The sequence below is a fragment of the Protopterus annectens genome, chromosome 5.part1 (genome assembly GCF_019279795.1).
Source record: "Protopterus annectens isolate FY-2018-M chromosome 5.part1, PAN1.0, whole genome shotgun sequence".
NCBI lineage: Eukaryota > Metazoa > Chordata > Ceratodontiformes > Protopteridae > Protopterus > Protopterus annectens.
The window spans coordinates 60,305,876-60,333,624 of NC_056736.1; the positions used below are offsets into that span (position 1 = coordinate 60,305,876).

General features: G+C 43.6%; 1 protein-coding gene across 2 annotated transcripts in view; it reads right to left on the minus strand.

Moving 5' to 3' along the window:
• TDRD3 (tudor domain containing 3) overlaps positions 1-27,749 on the minus strand; it is a 1,563,842-nt gene that overhangs the window by 508,821 nt on the left and 1,027,272 nt on the right. For both annotated transcript variants that reach the window (XM_044072885.1, XM_044072886.1), the window contains exon 10: positions 11,543-11,668. In XM_044072885.1, coding sequence (XP_043928820.1) covers positions 11,543-11,668 — 126 coding nt within the window. The remainder of the gene's footprint in view (positions 1-11,542; positions 11,669-27,749) is intronic.

The window sequence follows — 27,749 nt, forward strand, 5'->3', positions numbered from 1 at the left end:
GCTGAGAGGCAAGAATAATTTTCTTAACAGAGGAAGATAGCCTGGACACTATCACAGGAAGTGAAGAAACCCTGCAATCAGACAAAGGCATCAGAGGTTCAGGGTTTTCAGCTCTTGAGGGATGAGAGATGAGATCCAGAATGGGATCTAGTATACATACAGGATATTTCAGATGAGACCGTAGGAAGGAAAACCACACCCAATGAGTCCAGAATGGGGCAATGAGAATCATGGTGCACTTCAGTCTGTGGGCTTTCTATAGTACCTTGAGGATCAATGGGATCAATGGCTACGCATAAAGAAGACCCAGAGGCGAATCATGGACTACAGTGTCCCACGGGGATTTCCCCACTTGGAGGATCACGGCAAAGTACCTTCGGCATCTGTTGTTCACTGGGGATGCAAAGAGGTCACAGTAAGGGTGGCCCATTGGCTGAATATCTGCGATGCCACTGATGGATTTAGGGACCACTCACGCAGGCTCTAGATGGACCTGATGAGTCTTGTCTGCCAACACATTACACCTCCCCAGGTATGTGCATTCCAAAAAGAAAGAAAATGGTAGAAACTGCCCATTCCCATACTCTCATGGAGTTTCTGCACAGCAGATAAGATATTGTTCACCCCTGCTTGCTGATGTACCAGACCACTGACATGTTGTCTGTATTCATTGTAATTGTCCCCAGAGGAAGGCAATCCTAAAAGGCTTGCAATGTCAGGAGGACTGCTCTCACCTCTAGTACGTTTATGTGCAACTTGGTCGCTGTAAAGGACCACGTGCCTTGGATCGTTCTACCTTGAAAATGCCCCAACCCCTTCCTAGTAGGGAAGCATCAGTGGTCACTTGGGCCGTGATGGGGGAAAAGAAAAAGGTCTGCCTCAGAAGAGATCCTCTAAATGAAACCACCACTGAAGATGTCTTCTGCAAATGGGTGTCAGTCGTATCGGTACATGCATAGTATGATAAAGAATGGACCATTGGACTCGCATGTAATATCTCGCTAGCAGTACAAGGATATCTGCTGACATGGAGCCCCGAGCCTTGAGAATGAGATATGTCTGCAGCGACAGGACTTCTAGAACTGACTTGACCTGCTGCCTGAGTAGATCCACTCTTTGAGGGGGCAAAGCTGCATTTTCTGTCTATTAGCTGGGTTCCTATAACTCCTATGCAAAGTCTGAGTCAAGTTCTGATTTGGCCACATTGACTGTAATGCCTAATTCGTTGAAAGTCTCCAAAAGGTACCGAGTCACTAATGTCAGTCGATGCCTTCTGGGTGCCAAAGGGGTCAATTGTCCAGGTATGGAAAGACCTGCAATCCCTGCAGTCTCAAGTCAGCTGTGACCACTGCCAAGCATTTGGTAAACACCTGGGAGGCTGTGGTGAGTCCAAAGAGCAGGGCTCTGAATTGAAAATGAATGGCTCCCAGCTGGAAGTGCAGATGCTTCCTGGAGTGCCTGTCTATCTTGATGTGATAGTAGGCATCCTGGGGGTCTACAGAGCACATCCACTCATTCTTACACAAAATCGATAGAATGGCCTGAACAATGACAATCCAGAACTTCAACTTCTTGACAAACAGATTCAACTCTCTGAGGTCCAAAACTGGATCCAGGACCCTGTCTTTTTTGGCACCAAAAATAAGCGAGAATAAGGGCTGGACCCTCTTTGCCCTGCAGTAACCTCCTAGATGGCTCCTTTTTCTATACATTTTGGAACTTCTCTTTGGGCCAGCTCTCTCTGACTGGGAGGCGCATCGGGGAGAATTCTCTTCGGACTTGGAGGTGGTTAGGAAAAGGGAATGTAATAGCCCCTGGATGTGATATTGAGCACCTACTGATCATTGGTTATGGCTGTCCAGGCACTTGGGTGCAACGAGAACTGATCTGCGATTGCCTCCAGGGCAGGACAGTTGGCCAATGCCTCAGGGACACAAAGGGCTTCTCAGAGGAAGGTTCTCGGAAGCCCTGGTTCTGCAGACCTCCTCTGCCTCTGGTGTGGCGTCTACCATTGAACCCTCTTTCCCTGCCTCTGAGGCAGTATCTACCATTGAACCCTCTTTCCCTGCCTCTGGAAGAGGAATCCTCAGGAGCACTCTGGAAGGAAACCTGCGACTTTCAGAACCAAAGTTTCTTACCACCCCATCGGTTCTTGGAAAAAGACCTCTCGGGGGTGTGTGTGTGTAGAGAATTTGATCCCTATTGCCAACAAAGTCTTCACTTCCTGTTCACTGCAGATCACAAGTCTCTCTTACTGATGGTTCCAAAAAGCGAAGAACCATCAAAGGGGGCATTCATGAAAGATGCCTTGAAGGGTTCCACAAACCCGCATAACCATATCCACGCATGGCACCTCAGGGCAATGCCTGTACTGGCCGCTCGAGAGGTAGCCTCAGCAGCATTAGAGATTAACCTCAAAGAGAAGTTGGCAAGAGTGGATAGAGTGGTGAGCTGGGGAAGTGACCTTTTTGAGGTCATCCGCAGACATCACTTCTGAAAGAGATTTGGTTAGTTCAGCAACCAAGTCTCTCTGGAGGCAGGTAAAGTGTGCCAAATAGTTAAGAGCTCGCAAGGCAAACATGGCTGAGGCACAGACATGCTTCCCATGTCTGTCTATTCCCTGAGACTCCACGTTTGGGGGATGGATGGTTGAGCTCTGCTCAGCCAGCTCTTTTTAGGTGGCCACGGCAACCACACTGGCATAAACTGGAATTCCTTTGCTCCAATGCAACCTATCAGAAGGGAGATTCAATAACTTGTCAGCCTTCTTGGGAACGGTTCCATGGTGTCAGACTCTTTCCACACCCTGCAAGAAATAAGGTCAATGGGCCTGTCCAGAAAGCCTTCAGGAGCACAGATTCCTCTGAAGATGGGGGATGGGAAGACCATCTGCCTTTTCACCTTACAATTGTGTCTTGTGGGGTTACTTTTTCCCCTTTTAAGGAAGTATGGTCTCTCATGCACCAGTGTGAAACGACCCTATAACCTCCACCTCCTAGGATGCTAGGACTACAGGTGCAGTCCATATGCCCAGCATTTTGTTTCAACAGTTCTAAAATGTCTCCAAAAGAGATGTCATCTGGAGGAGACCTACAGGACTCACCCCCTCATCAAAATCTGTGTCCTCAGTGAGGGACTCCATGGGGGAGTCCAAGTGTCGCTTGTTGCACTTTCTCTTCCGGGCACCTCCTTTATGTGGGGCTCAGGGAAGGACTCAGAAGAGAGGGGAACCTCTGTGGGTTAGAAGCAGCCTGAAGGCTACCTCAGGAGGAGACCACATCAAAAATTCAAAACGCAAAACCCAAAACACTGAAAACTCAGAACATTGAAAGTGTGCTTCATAACATTTAAAACTACATTGCACAAGTAAATAAGATCCCCTCCACCTACACCACCACCTAACTAACAAACACACTTTCTACTATGTTTCTGGACAGGACAGATGGGCTCAGGGCTCAGGGCTCAGAATAGTGACAGGCTGGGATGGAACTGGTAGAGGGGAAGACACAGCTCCAGACCTGGAAAAAGTCAGCTCTAACACCCAAAAGGCTGAAGGACTCGAGGTAATTTCCTCCTTGACCCTGGGAGCTGAAACTACTTGGGAAGAAGGAGGAGAGCCAAACCCAGGTCCCAGCCCTCCAAAAAGTTCCAGCCCTGAGCTGTCAAGGGCAAATGACTCCAAGGGAAGGGACTGATCCCCTCTCCAATGACCCAACTCCAACCTCTCAGAGCAGAGACCTGCTCTGATCAGAGGGCAAAGGGATTGAGCTGGTCTGGCACCTTGATGGAGTTAGACAAATGAGCATCCTTTGACCCACTGACTCCTTCCACTGGGTAAACCGTGTCCTGGAATTCCAAAACAGGAAGAATCGGAAGAGGAGAGAGCAACTTTGGGGCCAGGGATCTCGCCAAGCCAGTGCAGGCTGGAGATGCCAAGAGACCCATCTCTACTTGGGCCCTGAGGAAGCTCTTCATCATCCTGTCCACATCTGTGGACAAAAAGCTCCTGGAGGATCTACAGGAAGCTGAGGAATGGATGGACTTGGTCGGGGATCCAAGCCTGGACCCTGAAGCAGACCTACGATGTCCACGATCTGAAGATCAGCTCCAAGGCCTAGAAGCAGAGTGCTTCAGATCCCTGGTTGACCCCAAAGGGGAAGAAGAACCCTCAAAAATTAATATTGGATCTGACAAACCTGTCGGATCTGACACCTGCTGGACCACCTTCTTTGGATCCGAAGGAGCAGGTGGATCCTCGGGGGACCTAACCCTAGCTGGATCTGAAGACCTCCACTCCGAGAGGACAACGGATCCTACTGACAGATTCGTAGAAGTCGAATCAAAGATGGCCAAAGGCAGTTTCAGATCCAGAGATCTCTGATCCAAAAGCCTAGGCCTCTTATCAGCCAATGAAAGAGAAGCACCTGGAGAAGCAGATGGGGCTTTCCTTTTAAACTCCTTCGTGCCTGATGTAGCAGGAGACTTACAGACAAAAAGACCCCCCCCCCCAGAACCATGCGCTTCAATGGCAGCTTGTTATGGTGGTCCACCAACAACAAACATTTCTTGTGGGTGTCAGAATTAGGCATCTTACGCCCATAAGAACAGCACCGTTTTGACCCTGTAGGTTTGTCTTTCTCAGACATACCTGAAGGCCGGAAGATACACACACACACACACACACATACTCAGACACAGACAGACACAGGCACACACAACCCCCCCCCCCCCAAATAACTGCAAAAAAACCCCTCTACCACAGCCAAAAAGGATTTTTTTTTTGTTATACAAAAGAAAAAAAGGAAAGCAAGTCATATAAGCCAAAAGAGAAAAAAGGCGCCAAATGCAGACTAGAGAAAAGGAGAATTATAAAAAACACCCTAACGCCAGGGACAAGATAGAAAAAGGGAGGGAAGGATAGTAAAGAAGAAAACTACCCAACTCTGATAAGAGGGAAAATACTTATCTGAGAAAAATCACCAAAACTCTTAAAGCAGCTCTGAGTCAAGAATCACGGCCATGCATAAACACGTCAAATGAGATCTGAGGGTTAGAGTGCAGAAGGGGATTATGGGACAGAGAGGAGCTCAAGCCTTGGATCTATGTCTTGCATAGTGCCAGATCGGACACAATATCAGATCCAAGACCCAGTCGTAAGGAATTATGAAATGGATAACATCAGATCTAGCCACATTTATTCTTCATGCACTCATAAGTAGTAACAAATTCTATAAATTAACATGCAACTGCAAGTAATAAATTGATTCAGCGGTATCAACTATAATCTTTCAAGCAATTTGTAATAACCATGATAAAAAAATTTATTACATTACGCAGAATGTCTGAGAGAGCACTTTAACCTCATAAACATGACTGGATATCTAATGAACCCAAACGATTCCTCAAATTACATGATGAAGCTTGGCATAATTAGAAATGCAACCCATCCATAAATTCCAGAGCCAAATACACCTCACTATGCAACCTAGACAATTATTTTTCTTTCGGCTGCTCTAGTTAGAGGTCACCAGAGCGGATTATCTGTTTCCATTTCTTCCTGTCCTCTGCATGTTGCTCTGAAACACCCATCACCTGCATGTCCTCTCTCACCACATCCATAAACCTCATTTTAGGCCTTCCTCTTTTCGTCTTACCTGGCAGCTCCATCCTTAGCATCCTTCTCCAATATACCCAGCATCCCTCCTCAGCACGTCTAAACCAAAGCAATCTCGCATCTCTAGCTTTGTCTCCAAACTGTCCATCCTCAGCTGACCCTCTAATATACTCATTTCTAATCCTGTCCATTCTCGTCAAACCCAATACAACCTTGACATCTTTAACTCTGCCACCCCGAGCTCGGTCTCCTGTCTTTTTGTCAGTGCCACTGTCTCCAGCCCATATAACATAGCTGGTCTCACTGTAGACCTTCCCTTTCACTCCTACTGGTATCTGTCACAAATCATTCCTGACACTCTTCTCCACCCACTCCACCCTGCGCCTGCACTCTCTTCTTCACCTCTCTTCCATACTCACCACTACTCTGAGCTGTTGATCCCAAGTATTTAGACCCATCCACCTTCACTAACTCTACAACCTGCATCCTCATCATTCCTGTCTTCCCTCTAATTCACACACATATATTCTGTCTTAGTCCTGCCGACCTTCATTCCTCTCCTCTATAGAGCATATCTCCACCCCTCTAGCGTCTACTCTACCTGTTCCCTACTCTCAGTACAAATCAGAGTGTCATCTGCAAACATTATAGTCCACTTGGACTCTGGTCTGATCTCTGTCAACCTGTCCATCATCACTGCAAATAAGAAAGGGCTCAGAGCTGATCCTTGATGTCATCACACCTCCACCTTAAATGCATCCGTCACTTCTACTGTAGACCTCACCACTATCACACTGTCTTTGCACATATCCTGTACCACTCTTACATACTTCTCTGCCCACCCGACTTCCACATACACTACCACAACTCCTCTCTAGGCACCCTGTCATATGCTTTCTCTAAGTCCACAAAGACACAATACAGTTTCTTCTGACCTTCTCTATACTTCTCCATCAAAACACTCAGAGCAAACATCGCATCTGCAGTGCTCTTTCCCAGCATGGAACCATACTGCTGTTCACTAATCATCACCTCCCTTCTTAACCAAGCTTACACTACTCTTACATAACTTCATGCTGTGGCTGATCAATTTTATCCCTCTGTAGTTACTACAGCTCTGCACATCACCCTTATTCTTAAAAATCGGTACCAATACACTTCTCCACTCCTCTGGCATCCTCTCACTTTCCAAGGTTCCATTAAACAATCTGGTTAAAAACTCAACTGCCATCTCTCCTAAACACTGCCATGCTTCCACAAGTATGTCACCTGGACCAAAGCCTTTCCAGTCTTCATCCTCTTCACAGCTGTCTTTACTTCTTCCATGCTAATCTGCTGGACTTCTTGATTCACTATCCCCAAATCATCCAACCTTCTCTCTCTTTTTCATTGTTTTCACTCATTAGCTCCTCAAAGTACTCTTTCCATCTGCTCAACTCACGCTCCCCACTTGAGAGTATGTTTCCATTGTTATCCTTTATCACCCTAACCTGCTGCACATCTTTCCCAGCTTGGTCCCTCTGTCTAGCCAATCAGGACAGGTCCTTTTCTCCCTACTTAGGGTCCAACCTTTCATAAAACTTGCCATATGCCTTATCATTAGCCTTCATCACCTCTCTCTTCACCATATGCTTCATCTCCTTCATCTCTCTGATAATCCCACTTCTTTGCCAATCTCTTCCTCTGTATTCTCTCCTGTACATTCCTCATTCCACCACCAAGTCTCCTTGACCTCCTTCCTCTGCCCAGATGTTACACCAACCACCTTTCTAGCTGTCTCTCTCACCACCTCTGCTGTGGCTGTCCAGCTATCTGGTAGCTCTTCACTGCCACCTAATCTAAAGACAAAAAACAACCACTAACAAAACCAACAAATCTCACTTTTAGCCAAACCTAAAAGATTCTTGAAAGAAATCAACCTGTTGACTGGTAAAAAAAAGAAACAACACAACACACCACTCTTCTGAAACCCTATATCACCACAAAATCCAAACTGTCATACACCAAGTTCCACAACCTACCACAAGTCAACAAACCTACCAGCCCCACAGCCACCCTCACACTCCTTTATATTCCCATATTTCACTTCAAAAAGATTAGAACCAAAGAGACTGAAACACAACTGGACCACATACAAACAGATATTTCCCACACTCAAATAGCCTAACCCCTTGGTACATTCACCTTTTTAAGAACTTCATCTCCCACCCTCTTTATCATATATACAACCTCTGCTTAACAAATAAAATTATGCCCCAGACATGGGAAACACCAAAACCACCCATGCCAACTACTGCTTCATAATTCCAGCCTATCTCAATACTTGCCACTTTAGGTAAAATACTAGAAAAAATTATCCACAACTAAATTACTGCTTATTTACATCAATGCCATCTTCTGCTCAGGAAGCAATATGGATTCTGGTCTAGACACAGCTCTACAACAGCTCTGTACTCGCTCACAGATGACATCATACCCAATATGGGCAAAAGTAACCTGACAGGAACAGTCTTTATCAACCTCACAAAAGCCTTTGATCTAACCGCCATAACTTATTATTTGACAAATTAACTGAATTAGACATTAGTGGGATGCAATACCTTGGTTTGTACACTTTCTCAACAACAGATCCTTCAAGATGAAAGTAGGTACCACCACCTCCTCTGAAATAGCTACTCTTATGAAAGGAGTCCCCAAGGGATTGACTTTAGCCCCTCTGCTATTCTCTATATTTATCAGCAAACTCCTATCCAATCACACTCTGATACTTTAACTATTTATACAGATGACACGGTCACATACAGATAAAAAAAATCCTACTCTATTGTACAAACTCAGCTCCAAAATTACCTCTAAACCCTCAACTGATGGCTAACAGGCCAGAAACATATGCTCAATCCCTCAAAAACAAAAGCAATGTTATTTGTAACCAAACAAAAAATAGCCAAAGCACCCAGCCTCCTTAATGTTAACAATACCACTACAGGAATTACCACATCCTTCAAATACCTTGGCATTTGGCTAGACCACCCCTCTTAACTTTCAACTACACATTCAAAACACAAGCAAAAAAATCAGCACACTACTCTTCTATTCGAACAAGCTATTGCCTCTTCTGTCCAACTCGGCCAAAGCTGCCATAGGCAAAGAAATACTCTTTTCTCAGCTCAAATATGGGCTACATATTATAGCTGCAGCCTCAAAGAAACATGACAGAACCTTACAAACTATATCCAAAAAATATGCTGGCTCATTACTAACTCCTCTAATAATGAACACCATTGTCTAACTCTTGCCAAAGCTAAATGGCTACCAGTACATTTGAGAGACAGCCTCCTATTAGGATTACTAATTCACTAAGCCCTTTCTCCTGAGACATTGTCCCCCTCACTCAATATTTTCACTAAAACCCCCATATATAATCTCATCACAACCCACCCTACTAGCTCCAAAAAGTAAATTTTATTGCACTGCATTCTTCGTCTTAACACCTAAACTATGGGACTCCATTCCTCTCTCAATCTGAGATGTCCAAAAGTACTCAGACATCAGACAATAGCTCAAATAACACCTCTTCATCCAAGCAAAGTACAGCTGCACTCACACAAGTTACATTACATGAACCCTGCAGCTTTCTCACACACACCTTTATCCCTATTCCTTCCTTATCTCATCCTGTCATCCCCTTACTGTCTCTCACTCATCCCAATTCCCTCTTCTCTTTGCATCTCTCTCACACTTCTCCTTTCTACTCCTCTTCCCTCTGTATGCCTCTTTCACCTTTTCTCTGTCTTCTTCTATGGTATCTTTCCTACAACGATGCTCACTTGTCTTTTATAATGTCTTCATACATCTCTATATAATAATAGGCTGCTAGTCATGTTGCACAAGCCATGTCAGTCATTATGGCTACATCTTATCCATAAATATCAGTCATTATGGCTACATCTTATCCATAAATATCTCCTAGACAGCAACATCGTGTCACCTACTCAGCATGGTTTCAAACCTGCCCATAGTACCACTACAGCCCTCATCTGCTTCACAGACACAGTAAACCATCTCAAAAATGAAGGCCTGCAGGTGTCAACTCTTTTTTTGGATATGCCCAAAGCATTTGACACAGTCTCGCACCAAATCCTGCTAAACAAACTAAACCACTATCACCTATCAAATTCCACTCTTACCTGGTTCCAAAGCTACTTAACTGACAGGTACCAAGCTGTGAAATAGGAAAATGCTCTCTCTCTCCTCAGCTGCCCATAACTATAAGAGTCCCACAGGGTTCTATCTTAGGACCACTACTATTAACAATCTTCACAAATGACCTCCATACCTCCACACAGCATACATCTATAATTCAGTATGCAGATGACACTACCTTAATCTGTGCTGCACAAAACATTCCCACCCTCTTGCAAACAACTCAACTAGCATTCTCTGACTTTGAAAACTACCTAACCAAAGCCCAACTTATCCTCAATCCAAAGAAAACTCTGCTTATGATTATAACCAGTTAACAAAAACACTGACAACAGTCATTTCACTATCTACTCCACAAATGCTACTCCAATCGCTCCAGTGGCACAGGCTAAGCTATTGGGAATAACCATAGACTCCTACCTAAATAATCTCAACTTAACTATTAAAAAAGTACATGCCAAACTGGGATCACTCTACCATATCAAACTATTTCTTGCCAACAACACAAGATCAGCCATTGCTCGCTCCCAACTTCTATCCAGTCTACTCTATGCATCTCCCATTCTGACTAATCTCAACAAAACTGAACTAAGCAAAATGGAAGCCTGCTATAACAGAATTGCCTGCTTTGCTGCAAATTGCTCATATAGAACTCATCACTGTACTGCTTTCAGACAGTTCCACTGGCTTGAACTGCCCAACCTCCTAACCTACAATCAGCTCTGACTCTGCCATTCTATCTATTACCTCCCTAATAAGTGTCCTGCCCTCAAAAACCTACTCAGCCAAAAGGTCTCTTAGATCATCAAGCAAGCTACTACTAGAAGTCACCAAAAGCTACAATAGCTTTGGAGATACACTATATAGTAGTTCAGTGGCTAAAAAATGGAACTCTGTCCCCACTAGCATTCAAAACACATCATCCAAAGCCTCCTTTAAAGACCTCATCAGGCAACATATCAAGCAAAGTTGGCAGTGCCATGATTGCTCCCCAGGCTAGTGAAAGCGGATAAGGTACACATACTAAACCTTGAGTACTTGATTAAGATTGAAAACTATTCTCACAAACACTGGCTAATCTACAATGTATGTACTGTACCTGTGTACTATGGATGTATTCTACCTATGTTCCAAATTTCAGCTATGCACCACAAATCTATTAAGTACCTTTATTTTTAAATAATTTTTGTTTGTTCTCTCCACTGTAACTGTTGATGTGCTGCATACCACTGTAAAAACAAGTATTTTGTAATTTGTGTGTATACTGACCATGTATCTGTAATTTTTCTATGTGGAGCTTTTCTCCTCGGGCCTCTGCTGAAAAAGGGCCTTTTCGGCTCAGTCAGACACCTCCGGTTAACAAATGTAAAATAAATAAAATAAAGCTCTGGTGAGCAGAATTCCATTTTTTCCATCCATGTTCTGACATTAACCGCTTTGTGAACTAAACTACTGTAATATATTCTTGCACCTATAAATATGTATGTGTTTTAGCACATTCATTTTTATGTGATTCTACTCACCTAGTTTGTGACTGCAAATGGTCCACTGAGATTAATGCACCACCCCAATAAACAAATATAAATTCATTAATTAAAACTGTAACACTGTGATCTACTTTTAAAGTATTGTTCAATGCCATTTAAAAAAGCAACTGTTAGGATGGCTTCAAAGAAAATATATTTTTTTACAAGAACATAACTGCAAAATATCCTTACAACTTACCTTCAACACTTAATGCACCCATTTTTGACTCCAAAAAGTCAAACAATGTACTAGGTCCCGATGGCCTAGCATTTGATGCCTCATCTTCCTCTTCTGGTCTTGACCTGCCTCTGCCTCTTCCTTTTCCTAACAAAATGAAAAAAGAAGTTATGTACTCACCATAACCTTCCATCTGAGTAGTTGTACTTCATTTATCTTCAACCTGTGGGTTACGGATCCGTATTGCATCCGAGCCAGCAACTTTTGCTAGCATCAGCTCCAAGGCCAAACTCCTCCCCTTACCCATAATACACCTCCACTGCCTTCCATCCCCAGATCAAGTGTGCTGAACTTATACTGAAAACCTGACCTGAAAGATTTACTTGTGACCTATACTGCAGCCCATAGGCTGATCATGCGCAAAGGTCCGGGGGAAGGACGGAGGGACAGTTGAAGACAAATGAAGTACAACTACTCAGATGGAACGTTATGGTGAGTACATAACTTCTTTATCTGAAGTAGTTTACTTCATTTGGTCTTCAACCTGTGGGACAGAGTCCCCAGCTACTTAACTCCTGTGGGGCCCTCATGGAAGGATGTTCTGGAGCACCCTTGAACCAAAGGATGCTCTCCTTCTGGAAGTCAAATCCAATCTGTAATGAGAAATAAACATACAAGATGAGGACCAAGTAGCTGCAGAACAAATATCATCCAAAGACACTCTGGATCCAAAGGCCACCAATGTAGCCATGGACCTAGTGGAATGAGCTTTCACTTGACCTGGAGGAGACATGTCTCTGTCCTTATAGACCTGCAGGATGCATGAAGAAATCCATCTAGCTATAGTGACCTTGGAGACAGGTTTCCCCAAAAAGGGTTTATAGAAGGATATTTTCTGTCGTGTGTAAACAGAATCATAACGGTCTATGAACATCCAACATGAGGAGTTTGTATTCCATTTTGTTCATAAAATTAGGAAAAAACAGGCAAATTGATAGTCTGATTGATAGTGACTGGTGATGCCACCTTAGGAAGAAAGGATGGATTGGTTCGAAGGGAAACCCTATCTTTGTGAAAAATCATGTACAGAATTTCGATGGACAAGGCCTGCAATTCTGAAACCCTTCTTCCAGAGGTAATAGTCACCAGAAAAGCTGTTTTCCAAGATAAAAATTTTAGACCTGCAGTTGTGGCAGACTCGAAAGGCAGAGTGACCAAAGCTTGAAGAACCATAGTAAGGTCCCATGGGGGAACAGGATCTTTGACCAGGGGGCGTAACAAAAAGGTGCCTTTGATAAAGGCTTTACACAATCTGGAAGAGGCTAAGGAGGCAGAATTCTCGCTCACATGAAAATGAGAAATGGCAGCCAACTGAACTTTGACAGTAGAAGAACTAGCTCCATGGTGAAAAATATCGGCTAGAAAATCAAGAATGGCGGAAATAGGAGCTGTGAAATTGTCTAAATTCCTTTGAGAGGCCCAAAAAGAAAAACATTTCCACTTGCTGCGATAAACCTTCCTGGTCGAAGACTTATGAGTAGCTGCCAAAATAGATCTAACCGAGGAGGATAGTCCGGGAGTGCTAGCAATCACGGCAACTGGAGTAGCCAAGCTGAGAGCTTCCAGCTGTCCATACTTGGATGAAGTACCCCGGAAGGGTGTGAAATTAAATCCTGAATGGGATCTAGGATCCAAGGTGGAGCCAGAAGGTGAGACCAAAGGAAGGGAAACCATACCTGGTGAGGCCAGAAAGGGGTAATGAGGATCACATAACTCCCCAGTCGACGAGCTTTCTGTAGAAACCTTGGAATGAGAGATACTGGTGGGTAAGCATACAGAAGACCGGGAGACCAAGCATGAGCTAGAGCATCTCTGGGGGACTCCCCCGGCAGGGGGTTCAGAGCAAAAAATTTGCTGGACTTCGCGATGGAAGGAGATGTGAAGAGATCGCAGTAAGGTTGACCTTACTTGCTGAAGATCTATTTCACTACTGACAAATTCAGAGACCACTCGTAAGGCATCAGAATGGTCTGACTTAGCCTGTCCACTAGGATGTTGGACCATCCCGGAATGTGCGTTGTGATGAGAAAGCGACCGGTGGAGATCGCCCATTCCCACACTCTCATGGCCTCACGACAAAGGGGGTAAAATCTGGTCCCTCCCTGTTTGTTGATATACCAGACCACTGACATGTTGTCTGATTTAACAGCAATCATCTTCAGAGGAAGAAAAGCATGAAGGGCCTGCAACGCTAGAAGGACCGCCCTCATCTGTAGGACATTAATATGCAAGCTGGACTCTATGCGGGACCACAGGCATTGGACTGTCCTGCCCGAACAATGCCCCCCACCCGAGTTGGGAGCCATCAGTGGTCACTGTGGTTTGGGCCAGGGCTGGAACAAAGGGTCGTCCCTCTAAAATGTCCGGAGAGTTCCTCCACCATATGAGGGACGACCAACAGACTCAACTGAGTTGAAGTGGATATGTCAATAGCAGTTCCAACATGGACCATTGTACAGCTAGAGTCCACTGCAGAATCCTTATGTGTAACCAAGCACACGGGAGAAGAGTTATGGTCGCCAGCATCGAGCCTAGGGCCCTCAACACCGATTCTGCCACTGGAAGATGAGAACAGTAGATCAGGGAAACATGAATCCTCAGGTTCTGAACTCTCTCCGAGGTCAGGAATATTTTGCACTGAAGAGTATCTATCCTGGCACCAATGTAGTCTATCACCTGTCCAGACTCTAGGAGAAATTTGGATGTGTTGACTGTGATCCCCAAACATAGGGCAAGTGTCAGGAAATAATCCCTGGTTTGGGAAAGTAGACGCCTTGTGGGAGCAGTTAGGAGCCAATCATCCAGGTACGGATAGACCTTAATCCCCTGAAGCCACAGGTGAGCCGCTACAACCGCCATCACTTTGGTAAACACCCTGGGGGCTGTGGTGAGACCAAAGGGTAAGGCTCGAAATTAGTAATGACTGACTCTTAGTCAGAAGCGGAGGAACCTCCTGGAGCTTCTGTGCATTTTTATGTGATAGTACACACCCTGCAGGTCTAACGAGCACATCTAGTCTCTCTCTCTTGCAGGTACGGCATGATGGACTGTAATGTGACCATCCCGAACTTCTCTTTGGTAACTGACAGGTTCAGGGCAAAGAGGTTCAGAATGGGCCTTAAATCTCCTGTTTTCTTTGGCACAAAAAAGAACCTGGAGTAGAAGCCTGATCTGGACTGATCTGGTGGGACGGTTTCGATGACTCGTTTTTCTAGCAGCTTGGAAAATTCCTGTGCTGCTGCCTCCCTTTGTGTGGGTGGTATGTCCGGGAGGTGTCTGGGAGATATGGGGGAACCCACAAAGAGGATAGAGTATCCTCTGGACATGATTTGAAGCACCCAGCGGTCCATTGTTATGGACTTCCATGCCGCTGGGTGCAAGGACAATCGTCCCCCGACTGCCTCCAGAGGAAAGCAGTCAGGCAAATTCTCAGGGATGCTTCCCGGGTCTGTCCGAGAAAAATTCTCGAGACCAGAAGTTCCGCGGACCCTCTCTGCCTCTTGGCCAGCATCCATTCTGTCCCCCTCTGCTTCTGGGGGAAGAAGAGCCCTGAGTGTCCCTGGAATACTGTGACTTCCGGAATCACATCTTCTTTTGCCCTCTCTGGTTCCTGGAAAAGGACCTTTGAGGGTTAGAGAAGCAGATCCTGATGGCAGATGGTGTCTTCCTGTCCTTCTTACTCTGGACTCGTGTCTCCTTGATGGTCTTACCGAAGAGTGTAGAGCCATCATAAGGGGCATTGGCAAATGACACCTTGAAGAGTTCGGAAAACTGACATAACCTGAGCCAGGCGTTATGCCTCATGGACACGCCAGACCCAGCTGCCCTAGCCACTCCTTCCATCGCATGTGAGAGGAGTCACATGGACATGTTAGATACTGCTTTTAAAGTGGCCAATCCCGCAGAGAATGAAGCCTTGTCCTCCTGCGACATAGACTTGGGGGGAGACTCCTCCAGCTCCTTTACTAGGTCGCATTGGAGTCTGGTGACATGGGCCAAGTAATTCAGCGCCCTGATCGAAAAGGTAGCTGAACCATACACCTTCTCTAGGAGATCCATCATCCAGGGCTCTCGGTCAGGAGGGTGGATTGAAGAAAACTCCTGGGCAAGTTCCTTCTTAACGGCTGCTGCTATCACCGTGGTGTCCACAGGGGAGCCCTTATACCAAAATGGCCTACCTATGGGGGGGCTTTGGATTTTATCAGGTCACTTTGGGATAGGTTCCATGGTGTCCGGTTCCTTCCATGCCTGCAAGGTGACCAAATCCACCAAAGGATCTGCAGGAGGGGACACCCAGGAAGTAGACGGGATCATGCCGAAAACCTCCAGGAACACAGACTCATCAGAAGTAGGTTTGGGGGCAGACCAACCTCCCTGCTGGCACAGGATCTCCATGATGTCTCCAAAGGAGACACCCTTGGGAGGTGACCTTGGGGAACCCTCTCCATCATCTAAGTCTGTGTCCTCGGTGTGGGACTCGGGGGAGTCCAAGTGCCTCCTCCTGCAAGTATGCTTGCAAGGCACCTCTCCGGTGGGGCTCTCACAAGCTATTTGTTCCTCAGGTGGAACCGTCTGGGGCTCTTGGAGCACGGGCTGTCCCTCTGGTAAGACTGTAGACAGAGCCAAGGGGGCAGTCAGGGGTCTCGATCCGACAGAGAGCACCCTTTCCACCACATGGAACGCCGAAGAGCAAACCTCCTGAGAAACCAATAAGGAGGTCGGTCTCCCCGGGTCCGAAGTGAGAATCGGAGCCGGGCTCATGGTGGACGGAGCTCCGAGGGAGGTAAACTGGCCCTTCAACGTCGGAGCCGATGAAAAAGGTTCCACTTCCTCGGATCTGACACCCAAGCTCCTGCAACGAGAGTGGCTCAGATCTGAGCTGGTCGGATCCTAAATGCTCCAGGCAGCTGTCGGCGTCGAGGAAGTAGGTATCGTCGGCGCTGACCCCCTGACCAAAGCCAACCTCGGATCGGAGTACTCCGAACTCAAAGGTCAGATCGGAGAAGGAGAAATGGGTTGAAAGAAAGGAAGCAAGCTCCCCCCTCCAGAGGGAGGGAGGGCTGGCAAGACCCCCATCTGGATCTGCAAATGGATAAATCGCCTCATCATCTTATCCAGATCCATATCTGACAAGGAGCGGGTGGGACTGTGACGAGGTCACGGATTCTGACCTTGTGGGTCGGGGCACCAAGGCCCGAGAGGCTGGATGTCTCTCCTCCGGCTCTGGGGAGAAGATCGAAGCTGAAGGGAGTCACGGATCTGTGGTGTCTTACTCGGAGAAGAGAGGTCCGGGGACCTCTTCCTCTTTTCCCTAGTCTTCGACTCTCTCTCTCCCTTTATCTACCTCCCTTCTGCTCCACTACCACAGGCTTTGGTACAGGAGGTTGAGTCCCAGCCTGGGAGGGAGGAGAAGCCAGAGGAAGAGAGGAGGGAGAGGCAGTCACAGCAGCCGCTGTGACCGAAGCCGGAGATGAGGAAACAGAGTTGGAAGGAGAAAGAAGACCTTTGAGGGCCAACTTGGCCTTCCTATCCTTTAGGATGCGGGGGTGGAAGCCCGCACAAATGCTACAATCCACACTCAGGTGGGCCATACCCAAGCACAAAACACACAAGAGTGTAGCCATCAGCTGGGGATAGTTTATGGCCACACTCTGTGCAGCGCTTGAAAACAAGCTTTTCAACCATTCTAAATATTAGAAAAATAGCCTTAGAAAAAAAAAGACAAGCAAGTTCTTTCTAAACAACTAACACACACACACCCACTCACCACACTGGTCTACAGAAAACATTGAAGGGGAGAGGGGAAGCTACTACCTACACCATAGAACAAACCACTCTAACTAACCTAAAAACAATAACACTCGACGCACCAAGCAAGCAGAGGAGAAAGGGGACCTACTCTAACACTAACTGAGAAGAATTTAGAAAAATGATCTACTCACAAAAGGTTTTAAACCCACTGCTATTTGGAGCTCAGAAGACACGATGCTGAAACAATTTGCGGCAAACATCTGGGGATGGAAGGCAGTGGAGATGTATTATGGGTAAGGGGAGGAGTTTGGAGCTCAGAGCTGATGCTAGCAAAAGTTGCTGGCTCAGATCTGATACGGATCCGTAACCCACAGGTTGAAGGTCAAATGAAGTAAACTACTTCCGATTACATATGTTACTGGCTGAACAAAACATTGGAATATCACATCCACTACAAACACAGAACTGAAAACTTCAGTAACGCTGTTTGATCACCATTCTGAATTTTAAATAATTTCCTTAAATTAAAAAAATAACTTTAGACATGATATGATGAAGTCAAAACTCTTGTCTTATCCAGAAATCAAAGTATTTAATTTTTATTGCCACAGATTACATCTCAGATTTAACATTTCTGAAAAGATATTATAGTACTTACATGCAGCACCAGAACTGAAAAATGGTGAACAGTAAATTCAAAGTTGGCATTCACTAACAATTTATTATGCTTTCCATTATGTAACAGTTATGTAGCCCTGCTTTATCAACTCCTGAATGCTTTTTCCACCAGCATCAAAACATAGCATAAAACAACCTCACTTCTTGTTGCAATACAATACATATGGCAATCATTGTATAACAGAGTAAACTTCACTGTGTATGTACCGTCCCCTCCCAAGACAACTAATGAAATTATACTCTGTACCTTCTGTAACACTAAACTAATAATTTCCAGGAGATCTAGATGGGGGTGGGGTGGGGGTGGAGGGGTGGCATCCGTCACAGACAGCAGTAGGGCACATAAAGTATACAATGATTATATGTCAGTGCTAATAAAAATAAGACAGACTGTATCTTCTTCATATATTTTGTTTAATCCTGTCAAACATCCAAAGAGATGTCACTTAATAAAGAAAAATGCAAAGGCCCAGAAATATAAAGAAAAGTACTGCTGGAAAGGTTACCATACCATTACGGTAACTTAAGTTACACAACACTGTACTATGTTCTTCATTAGATTAACGTTGCAGTAGCCACAACTACATGGGATGCCTGTCACTGCTCTGAAAAAAAAGGGTGGCTGGAGAATGGCCAGAGTCTATGGTTCTTGGGAAAACAGCTATAGCAAAACCAGTTCAGCAAACTTCTCATAAAAAGGACCGTTGAAGCTCTCATGTTGCAGACCACCTCTGCCACAAGGGTAACATCTTCTATTACAGTTCCCTCCTCTGCCGCATGGGGGGGGCTGTCTCCACAGGAGTCCTGGGAAGACCCTTGCAACTTATGGAACCACACTTTTCTACCTCCTCTCTGGTTCTGGAAGAAAAGTCCTTTGAGGGGTAGAAAAACATATCCTTATGGCAGATAATGTTTTCCCATCCTGTTCACTCTGAGAGGATTTTCTTCACCTTACAGTCAAACAAGATGGAGCCATCAAAGAAAGCATGGATAAATGACATCCTGAAGGGCTCTGCAAAGTCACAAAGATGCATTCAGGTGTGCCTTTTTATAGCAATTCCTTAAGACCAACCACCTTTCTGTCTCAAAAGTTTGAGGATTTCACCCAGACATTCTCAAACAGTGATCTGGGGGACCCCTCCTCTTCATCAAAGTTAGTGTCTTTCGTTAAAGACTTGTGTGGGGAGACTGAGTGCCTCCTTTTACAAGTATGCTTCCAAGGGGGCTCTCCAGTGGGAGGTTCTGGGGAGGACTTGGAAGTGCCAGCACAGTCCTAAATGCGAACTGTCTCCAGGATTGACTGGACCGGCTGTCTGGGACAGGATGAAAAGACTCAGGATCGAAAGACGACAGCTGAGTAGGGAGGTGGACCCAAGGGGGGCAAGGATGTCTTGCCCATGGAGGCAGAAAAAGCTCTCTCAACTACCTCAAAGGCAGAGACCATGGGGAAACCAAGCCTCAACCTGGTAAAAGCTGAAGCCACCTGTCTAGAATGAAACCTATTCTCCCCAAGATCCTGCCTCAATGCAGAGGTCAGAGATGAGCTGTCCAGCGCGGAGGTTCTGAAAGGAAGGGATGGCTCCAAAAACACTGAAGTCAAACCCAAATGATCAATGTGGCTTTGACAAAGTTGAGGCCATCTGGATCAGAAGGGGTCAGTCGATGAAGGACAAGCCTTAGGATCTGACACAGACAAGTTCAGAATTCATAGGTCCGTAGGCTCTAAAACCAGGGGATGGATCGGAGTTGGCGTAAAAAGATGGGGTTGAACTGGAGGTATGTTTATGGGTCCGATGGGATAACTCACAACTGAATCAGAGTTCCGAGAAACTTTCTCTTCACCACCTCCACATCTACTTCTGTTAGGGTCCTGGATGACCTGAGGGATGAAGAGGTCGAGGGTGGTCTGAACATTGTTTGAGCTGTCTTCTGCATAAAAGGGTTAGTACAGCCTTGAAGAAAGTCTCTATAGAGAATTTAGACCTTGTGTGTGGAGACTTTGACTTGGCACAAGTAAGAAGTAAGATCCAGATGGACAGTTGGATCTGATGGACCTGATAATTTCATAATTTTCTTTGGTGGAGCCAAGCCTGAAGTTAGAGGAGGAGAGCAATTGGAGGAATGTTTCTTTGAATCTTTAGTTTTATCAGCTGCATCCCCCTTGGTAGACTTCAAAGATTTTTTTGGAGGAGGAGTGAGCTCCAGTTGAAGGAGTGGAGGGTAGCAAGTCTTTCAAAATCAGTTTTTGCATTCTGCTAGTGTCCTATGGTTAAAATCTGCACAAATCTCACAGTCAGTGGTAAGATGACCAATTCTGAGGCAGCAAACACACAGAGTAAGCGCCTGAGTTAGGAATTTTGTGCCCACATGGAAAGCACATGTTGAAGCCAGTTGGTTTAGCCGACATATTTTAGTAAGCACCACAACAAAAAAATGTTAAAATTGAAAAAGAGAACTACCAAAAATGGTATGCAATAACAATAAGGAAATACTATCAATGGTATTTGGGCTTAACAGGTAAACAAAGGAGGCAAAGGGGAAAAGGCCTGAATACTAATACAAGAATTAGATAAGCTTTTAACAGAAGATGGGGAGGAAGAAAAACAAGTAAAACTATAGAACAAGAACTATAATAAATAAGAAAAGTACTTCTTTATCACAAAAAGATACTTGAGCTACAGGTGGCTACATGCAAACACTGAAGCAGCACATGAGATCTGATGTAATTCAGGAGAAGAGAGGATTATGGGTAAGGGAAGGAGCTCAAGCTATACAGCCAAAAATCTAATGAAGTGGGCGAAGCCAGATACGAAACCAATCTGTTGAGTAACGGACGAAAAAGTCAACATCAGGTAAGAACTGTTTCAGCTGACTGCTGAAATAAGAAGCAAGAAGATGTGTTTGAGGAGATCCCCACAGCAGGGTAGTCTCCTGGAAGATCTCTGGGTGTAGCAACCACTTGTGAGGGTCTATCCTGGATATGATCAGAATCTCTGCTACTGAGTTGTGCTCTGATGCAATGCATGTTACCTGTAAAATTAAAATTTACTGAATCTGACAATTCCCAGACAATAATGGCTGGTCTGCAAAAAGGATAGCATTTTGTTCTCCCCCACCTATTTACATACCACATCATTGTGGTGTTGTCTGTTATCACTAACAGTGATCCAGGTGTCCACAGCCAATTTAAAGCTTTGAGAGCTTTTATCAGGCCCAGAATTCTCTTGACATTGATGTCTTCGTGTCTGACTGACCTGGGTGGGGGTAAAGGGAAAACCAGGACTTGCCTGGTCTACCAGTTGGATTCTCTTTCTTTAAAAATTCAAGAACTAGAAATGGCAAGATTAGAGGATGGAAATTCTGGACACGTGGATATGGGGAAACCACTGAATTTCTAACAAAAAAAGTCTGGCAAAACGGACCAAGTGAATGGATGAGGCCATAAAACTAAGAACTGTCAACAGTTCTCTTGCTGTTGACATGTTTTGATGAGAAATAGAAAGTACTAATGGAAAGAAAGCATTTTCTCTTGAGATAAGAAGGTTGTCATCAGAGATATGTCCAGAAAAAAACCTATGGGTATAGATTAAGGATGGGTTTTTCAGGTTTAGCTTAATGCCTAGATTGGTGAAGAGATGCACAGTAAACTAAACAGATGTCAAAGTGTCTTTACTGGAGGATGCTAAGATGACACAATCATGCAGGGAGGGGTGTATGTTAATGACTTGGAGTCTGCAAAAGGCTATGACTGGGGCAAGACATTTGGAGAAGACTCGGTGTGGAACAGAGGCCAACAGGATGTAAACAAAGTGAAATCCCCAGGGCAAGAGATGTGCAAGTATGTGTCTGAGATCTAGAGTGACAACAAAAGCTCTGGGTGACTAAAAAATGTTTTTGTACCAACAGAAAAGTGATCAGTTTTGTAAAGTCTAAAAAAGGTCTACATGTGCATTCATTTATGGGAAGTATAAACAGTCTTAAACAGAAGTCCTTCCATCTTTGAAATGTGGGAACTGGCTCCAATACCCCTTGAAAATAAAAGGTAAAAAAACAGAGGCAAAAGATGAAACTGGTTTTTGGCAGGGAGAGAAATCCCAGACTGAGTGGAACAAAGTGCCCACTGAAGTGTGTAACCATGCTTAATTTTTTTGGCACCCAAGAATCTGCAGTTATTGATTTCTGAAATGGAATATAACAGGAAAGACTGTCTTGCAATTTTAGAAGAAAGGTGGGGGGAGGTGGGTTATGTGGGGTCCTCTTTTGAAAGGAGGGAGCTGAGATAAGTATCCTTTACTTTTTTTGTCATCTTGCCATTTTTAAAAGGTTTTTTGAAAGAAGAATTGGGTTGGACTGACAATTTGTGTCACTTGTACTACAATAATAATGTAAATAACTACCACAACCTTAATGCAGTTACTATACATTACTCTTTGTTGTCTAGGTTTTTGAACAATGGATTGCTGAACTACCATAACAATAATGCAAATACTGTACATAACCTTTGTTATTTTTGCTATCCACAACAGACTGTCTACTGTAAAATCTTCTCTGCACTGTTTTTCTACTGGAACACTCCTCCTACAGTACTGTCACTCAGTTGTAGAATTGAATTTATGTTTGCACAGGCAACTTGTGAGCCCAGGTTGTGGCTAAAAATGGTCACCAAACAGAAAATAAATAAAAACTTTGTTAACGATTTGACACCTTACATCAATCTGCTTTGTTCTTCCAGTTTCTACAGCACATCAACCAATGAATTTCCAAATAAAGCTTTACTAAGAGGTGCACTTAAAAAAGCATAGCATATACATGATCTGGGAAGTTCTGTAGCTTTCCTAAGCATTCCTATACATAACAGCTACAGTAGAAGCATTTCTGGAGACAGTGTTAAAAAGCATAAGCATACTCAGACTGCTTAGTGACTTGGGAAACAGACTTAACTATTTCTAGTAAATTAGTTTGAACTTCAGAGGTGAAATGAAAAACAAAATGCTACAGACCACCACTATATCCCAAAATTTAATGATGCTGAAAACGAATGTCCACAAACAACAAAGAATAAAAAGAGTAAAACAGCAGTATAAAACTGTCCAATCCTTAGCGCTTTCAGGTACTAACCCTTCTTCAGATCTTAGCATCATTAAATTTTGGGATATAGTGGTGGTCTGTAGCATTTTCTTTTCATTTGGACTGTGATTTATGCTAAACAGACCTTTGGCGAGATCTCTACACTTTATCGCTTGAACTTTAGAGTTGGGAAGGTTAGCTAAAGACTGCTGCATGTTTGCAAAAATACATAAAAGGTATTAAGACGGAAATATCACTGATGTTGGTGGGTCATGATGCAGAGAAAGCATTTGACAGAGTAAGCTGAGCATCCGCATTCCTGGACACAAAAATAAGATCAATTAGGAGGCTATATGAGGGATCGGAGGCTAACAGAGCAGCAGGGAGGGATGGGTGTTACCATCTTTCTCCTGTAATGATTCCTAGTAAAGGTTTGGGACATTGCAAATGAAAGGTGTGGTCCAAAGTAGGGATAAGATAGATGCCATCATAGAAATAAAATGAAACACCTTTCAGCAGATGTTGACAACCAGATCCCAGGGCACCCTAAAGATATGTGTCGAGCCCAAACATATCAGGTTGCAAGATAAAGACAAGGGTGAATAAGATAGTCATGAGACATCCTTCAAAAGAGATCTCCACAACAGCACCTCAAAAACAGATGGAAGACAGCCTATGATAAAAGAGGAAAAAGAGCCCACCACAACAACAACAACAAAACAGTAGCAAGAACAGCACTAAGGGAAGTGAAGATGGTGGGGGAGTTACAGGCTTGGATGAGATCACAGCAGATATGATCAAGATGTTGGGTAAAGATTTCCTTAGGTAGATGACAAATGGTGGAGGTATAATGGGGAAGAAACATATAACTGGAAGCATATGTTTTCAGAGTGCAATGAGTTGGCAGACTTTATAAAAATTCCCTACAGAGTACTCTGTCAGGAATACTGGGTGAGCAAATGAGTGTAACTAAAGAAAATATATATTTTTTTTGAGCTGGGATACATGGTTTTAAATGCCTAGATACATGATGGCCTTGTCAAATTTAATTCTGGTGGCTGCCAAAAAAAAAACAATTACTAGAAAATGGAAATCCAAGTCTAAACCAACCATACTTGAATTTGTGAATACTTTTACCCAGATAAAAGAACAGGAAGTGAGATCTTTAGAAAAGGGAAGGAGTAAATTACATAGACAAAAAATGGAAGTTGTGGGAACAATACATGCAGGAAATGTTTTGAAGGGGGAATAAGGTTTTAGAGAGGGCAGGAATGGAGCAATTTATGTAATGTTGGACTGATTACATTGTATACATTGTATACAACAATATATATGTGAAGTATAATGGCTGCAAATGTGAGTTTGTTGATGTGCTTTGATAACTTTTATATAAATGCAAGTTTGCTTATGTGACATGCAATAATTCAATAAAGGTGTTTAACAAAAAAATATGTTGTGTATGGAATAAAAGGCATATTCCAGGTGACTGGATAATAAGCATTCTAGTACCAGTGTACAACAAAAGGGAAAACCTCAAATGTGGTTAGTACAGAGGTATCAAACTCCCATAACACTGCATGAAAGTGCTGGACAGGGTGACTGATAAATGAACATGCAGCAGGATGCAACACAACTAACTACAATACCTGCAGGTGAGACAGATAGTTGAGAAGAAGCTAGACATGAGGAAACAGTCCAAAAGGACATTCATAGACTTGAAGAAAGCACATGACAAGGTCCCGAGAAAACTGATTTCGGGCACTCCTGCATTGGTTTGAAGTACTGGAATTAGGTGGAATTAGTGCAGGATACATACAAGGACCCAGTTACAAAAGTACAAACAAATGTTCCGACTCACAGAGTATGTGGGCTTGTATCAGGGTTCATCTCAAACACAACTGTTGTTCATACTGGTGATATCACAGGAGAATGGAATATAAAACTGAATGCACATGGGATGAAACTGAGTACAGCCAACATGGTTCTCATAACAGCAAATGGGGAATGAGAATAAGCTGAAAATTGATAAAGAAGGAGAAACAGGTTAACAGCTTCAAGAATATGGGATGGCTGGTTGAGGAATTAGGAAACCTGAATGAGAAAGTCAAAGCTAGACGTAGAGGAGCTGCAGCCAACTGGCACAGTGTGTCATGGGTAGTGTGTGACAAAAGAAACTTAAAAAATGCTGAAAAGTAAGGTATACAAAAGAGTGGTATAATGAGTACAGCTGTATGGTACAGATACCTGGGTGGTGAACGGAGAGCAAGTGAGAAAGTTACATAGGATGGAGATAAAGTCCCTGAGATGGGTAGTAGGATGCACATTGTGAAGCAGACAAAGAAATGACTACCTAAGAGCATAAACCAAAGCAACTCCAGTTGCAGAAAAAGTCAAACAGAGCAGATTAAAATGGTTCAGGCACATGCACAGGAAAACAGAAGACTATTTGGTTAAGAAGATTTGGATGACACAGTGGAAGAAGGCAAGAAGAAACTAGGGTGTGTGGCAAAGAGACAGATGGATTGAGTAAGAGAAGACCTGTGGCAGTCAGGCATGGCTGTGGCAATAAAATGAGAGACATGGAGAAAGGTGACATAACACCCTGACCCCATGCATGAAATGGGGAGAAAAAGGGGTTTGATGATGAATCTCAAATGCAGCAACCCTTTTAGAAATTGCCTGATTGGCATATGGGAGTAAAAAAAAACACTGCTCCAAAGACATAAAACGAAATTTTAATAAACAAATGTATGCGCTTTCGTTTCCAATGCTACAGAAACATCACCAGACAAACACATACACTTACTCACATACTTTAAATACCATACAAACCACTTCCTTAAGGGATTAACCTCACTTCCTTGAGGGTGGGGCCCAAGTGCAAGGCATGTTATACAACATCTTATGCAACATCTCACTTTCTAAGAAAGGTGGCACCAAAATGCAAGATACAAAGTTACAAAATATTTTGTTACCCTCATAAAATCCTAGTGCATTTTGAATACTAAAAGCTGAAAAACATATATACACAAACATAGAAGTTAATGCCAATAATAAAATTGCATTAGTTGCTTTGTATACTAAAAAAATGCATGTCATTTCTTACAAATCAAACAATACCTGCTTTCAACTTTAAAATAGGTTTGATCGATATGTACTCATTAAGCCCTGGTTGGGGGGGAGTTGGGGGTAGTGGCATTTAAGAGAACTTGCCAATACAGTTCCCTTTTCTCCACCAAGGTCTCTCAGTCAACCCCTCTGTATACTATACTCACCTTTTCCAAAGTAACAAATGCAAATTTCTTAAAACCAGGACATGTGGTGGAATGTTTATAAAGTGCATTACTTGTGTTTTTTCTCTTAATAGCACAAAGATGCTAATAAAGTCTCATATGTAAGTGGCCGTTAGTTTTGCCAATATAAAAAGCAGAGTAAGTGGCACAAAAACTGACATAAACAACCCCCTTGCTGTTACAGTCATGTTTACCTTTAACAGTAAGCAAGAATGGGCAACCTTAAACAAGGAAACTACTAACTTCCAGGATATACCAGCACTGTCAGCAGGCCCCAAATGTTTTCATTCCACACCCATTGGTGTGGCCGTTCATTTGTTGCTTGTTGGTTCCAAAAATACCCTTAAAGTTTCTGTCATTTTTATAAATGAATTTGGGTTCTGGGGCCAACCAACCCAAAAGTCCCAATGATGCAAAAACTGGTGCCCAGTGTTTCTTACTCATGTCATATAATAAATACTTGGATTGTACTGCAAAACAAATACTTGTGATAAGTAATGCCGATCATGTCGAGTATTGGTTCCTTGACATCAAGACTAATATAACTGGTAATCACATCATTGTTGCATAAAAGGGGCTTATTTCTAGCATTCCTGTTTTCCATAACATAATCAATGGTGCTATCCAAAAAATCTTTGGGGTAACCTCTTTCGAGGAACATACCAACCAATTTTGCAACCTCTACTGTGAGCATTTCATCATCTGAAACCAACCTACATAGCCTGATTAACTGACCTTTTACTAATTTTTTTCTTTTTCCAGATCAGATGCTGGCTAGATAAATGTAAGTAGGCATTAGAAAAGGTTGGTTTCCTGTATATATATTAGATTCATACCTGAAATTCTCCAAGTTCTTATAAAGAATCACATTCAAAAAGTCTACTGAATTATTATGATGGTGATGAGTAAATTCCAAGAAATCAGTAGAATTAAGGAAGTTCATAAAATTTTCTAAGTTCTCCAAACTTCCTTTCCACTAAATAAAAATATTGTCCAAAAATCTCAGATACAGACCCAACATATGTGCAAATACAGAATTTAAAACAAAATTAGTTTCCCAAAACCATAAGACCATATTGGCAATGATGGGGGCACAAGCGGCCCCCATCGCAACGCCCGTATGCTGTTTGTAGTACTCCCCTTGGAGTATACAAAGTTGTTTGTCAGGACGAGTTATGTAATCTGATATACAAGACTAATTTCATTACTGGACAGATTAGACCCTTTAACCAGAGCTTGGTGGAATCAGTCCAGTCCTTCATCATGGGGAATAATCAAAAAAAAAGGTCCTTTACATCGATGGTCACCAGTAGGGCATTAGGCAAAAAAGGACACCCTGAAATCAAGTTCAAAAAGTGCAATGAATCTTTTAAGATGTG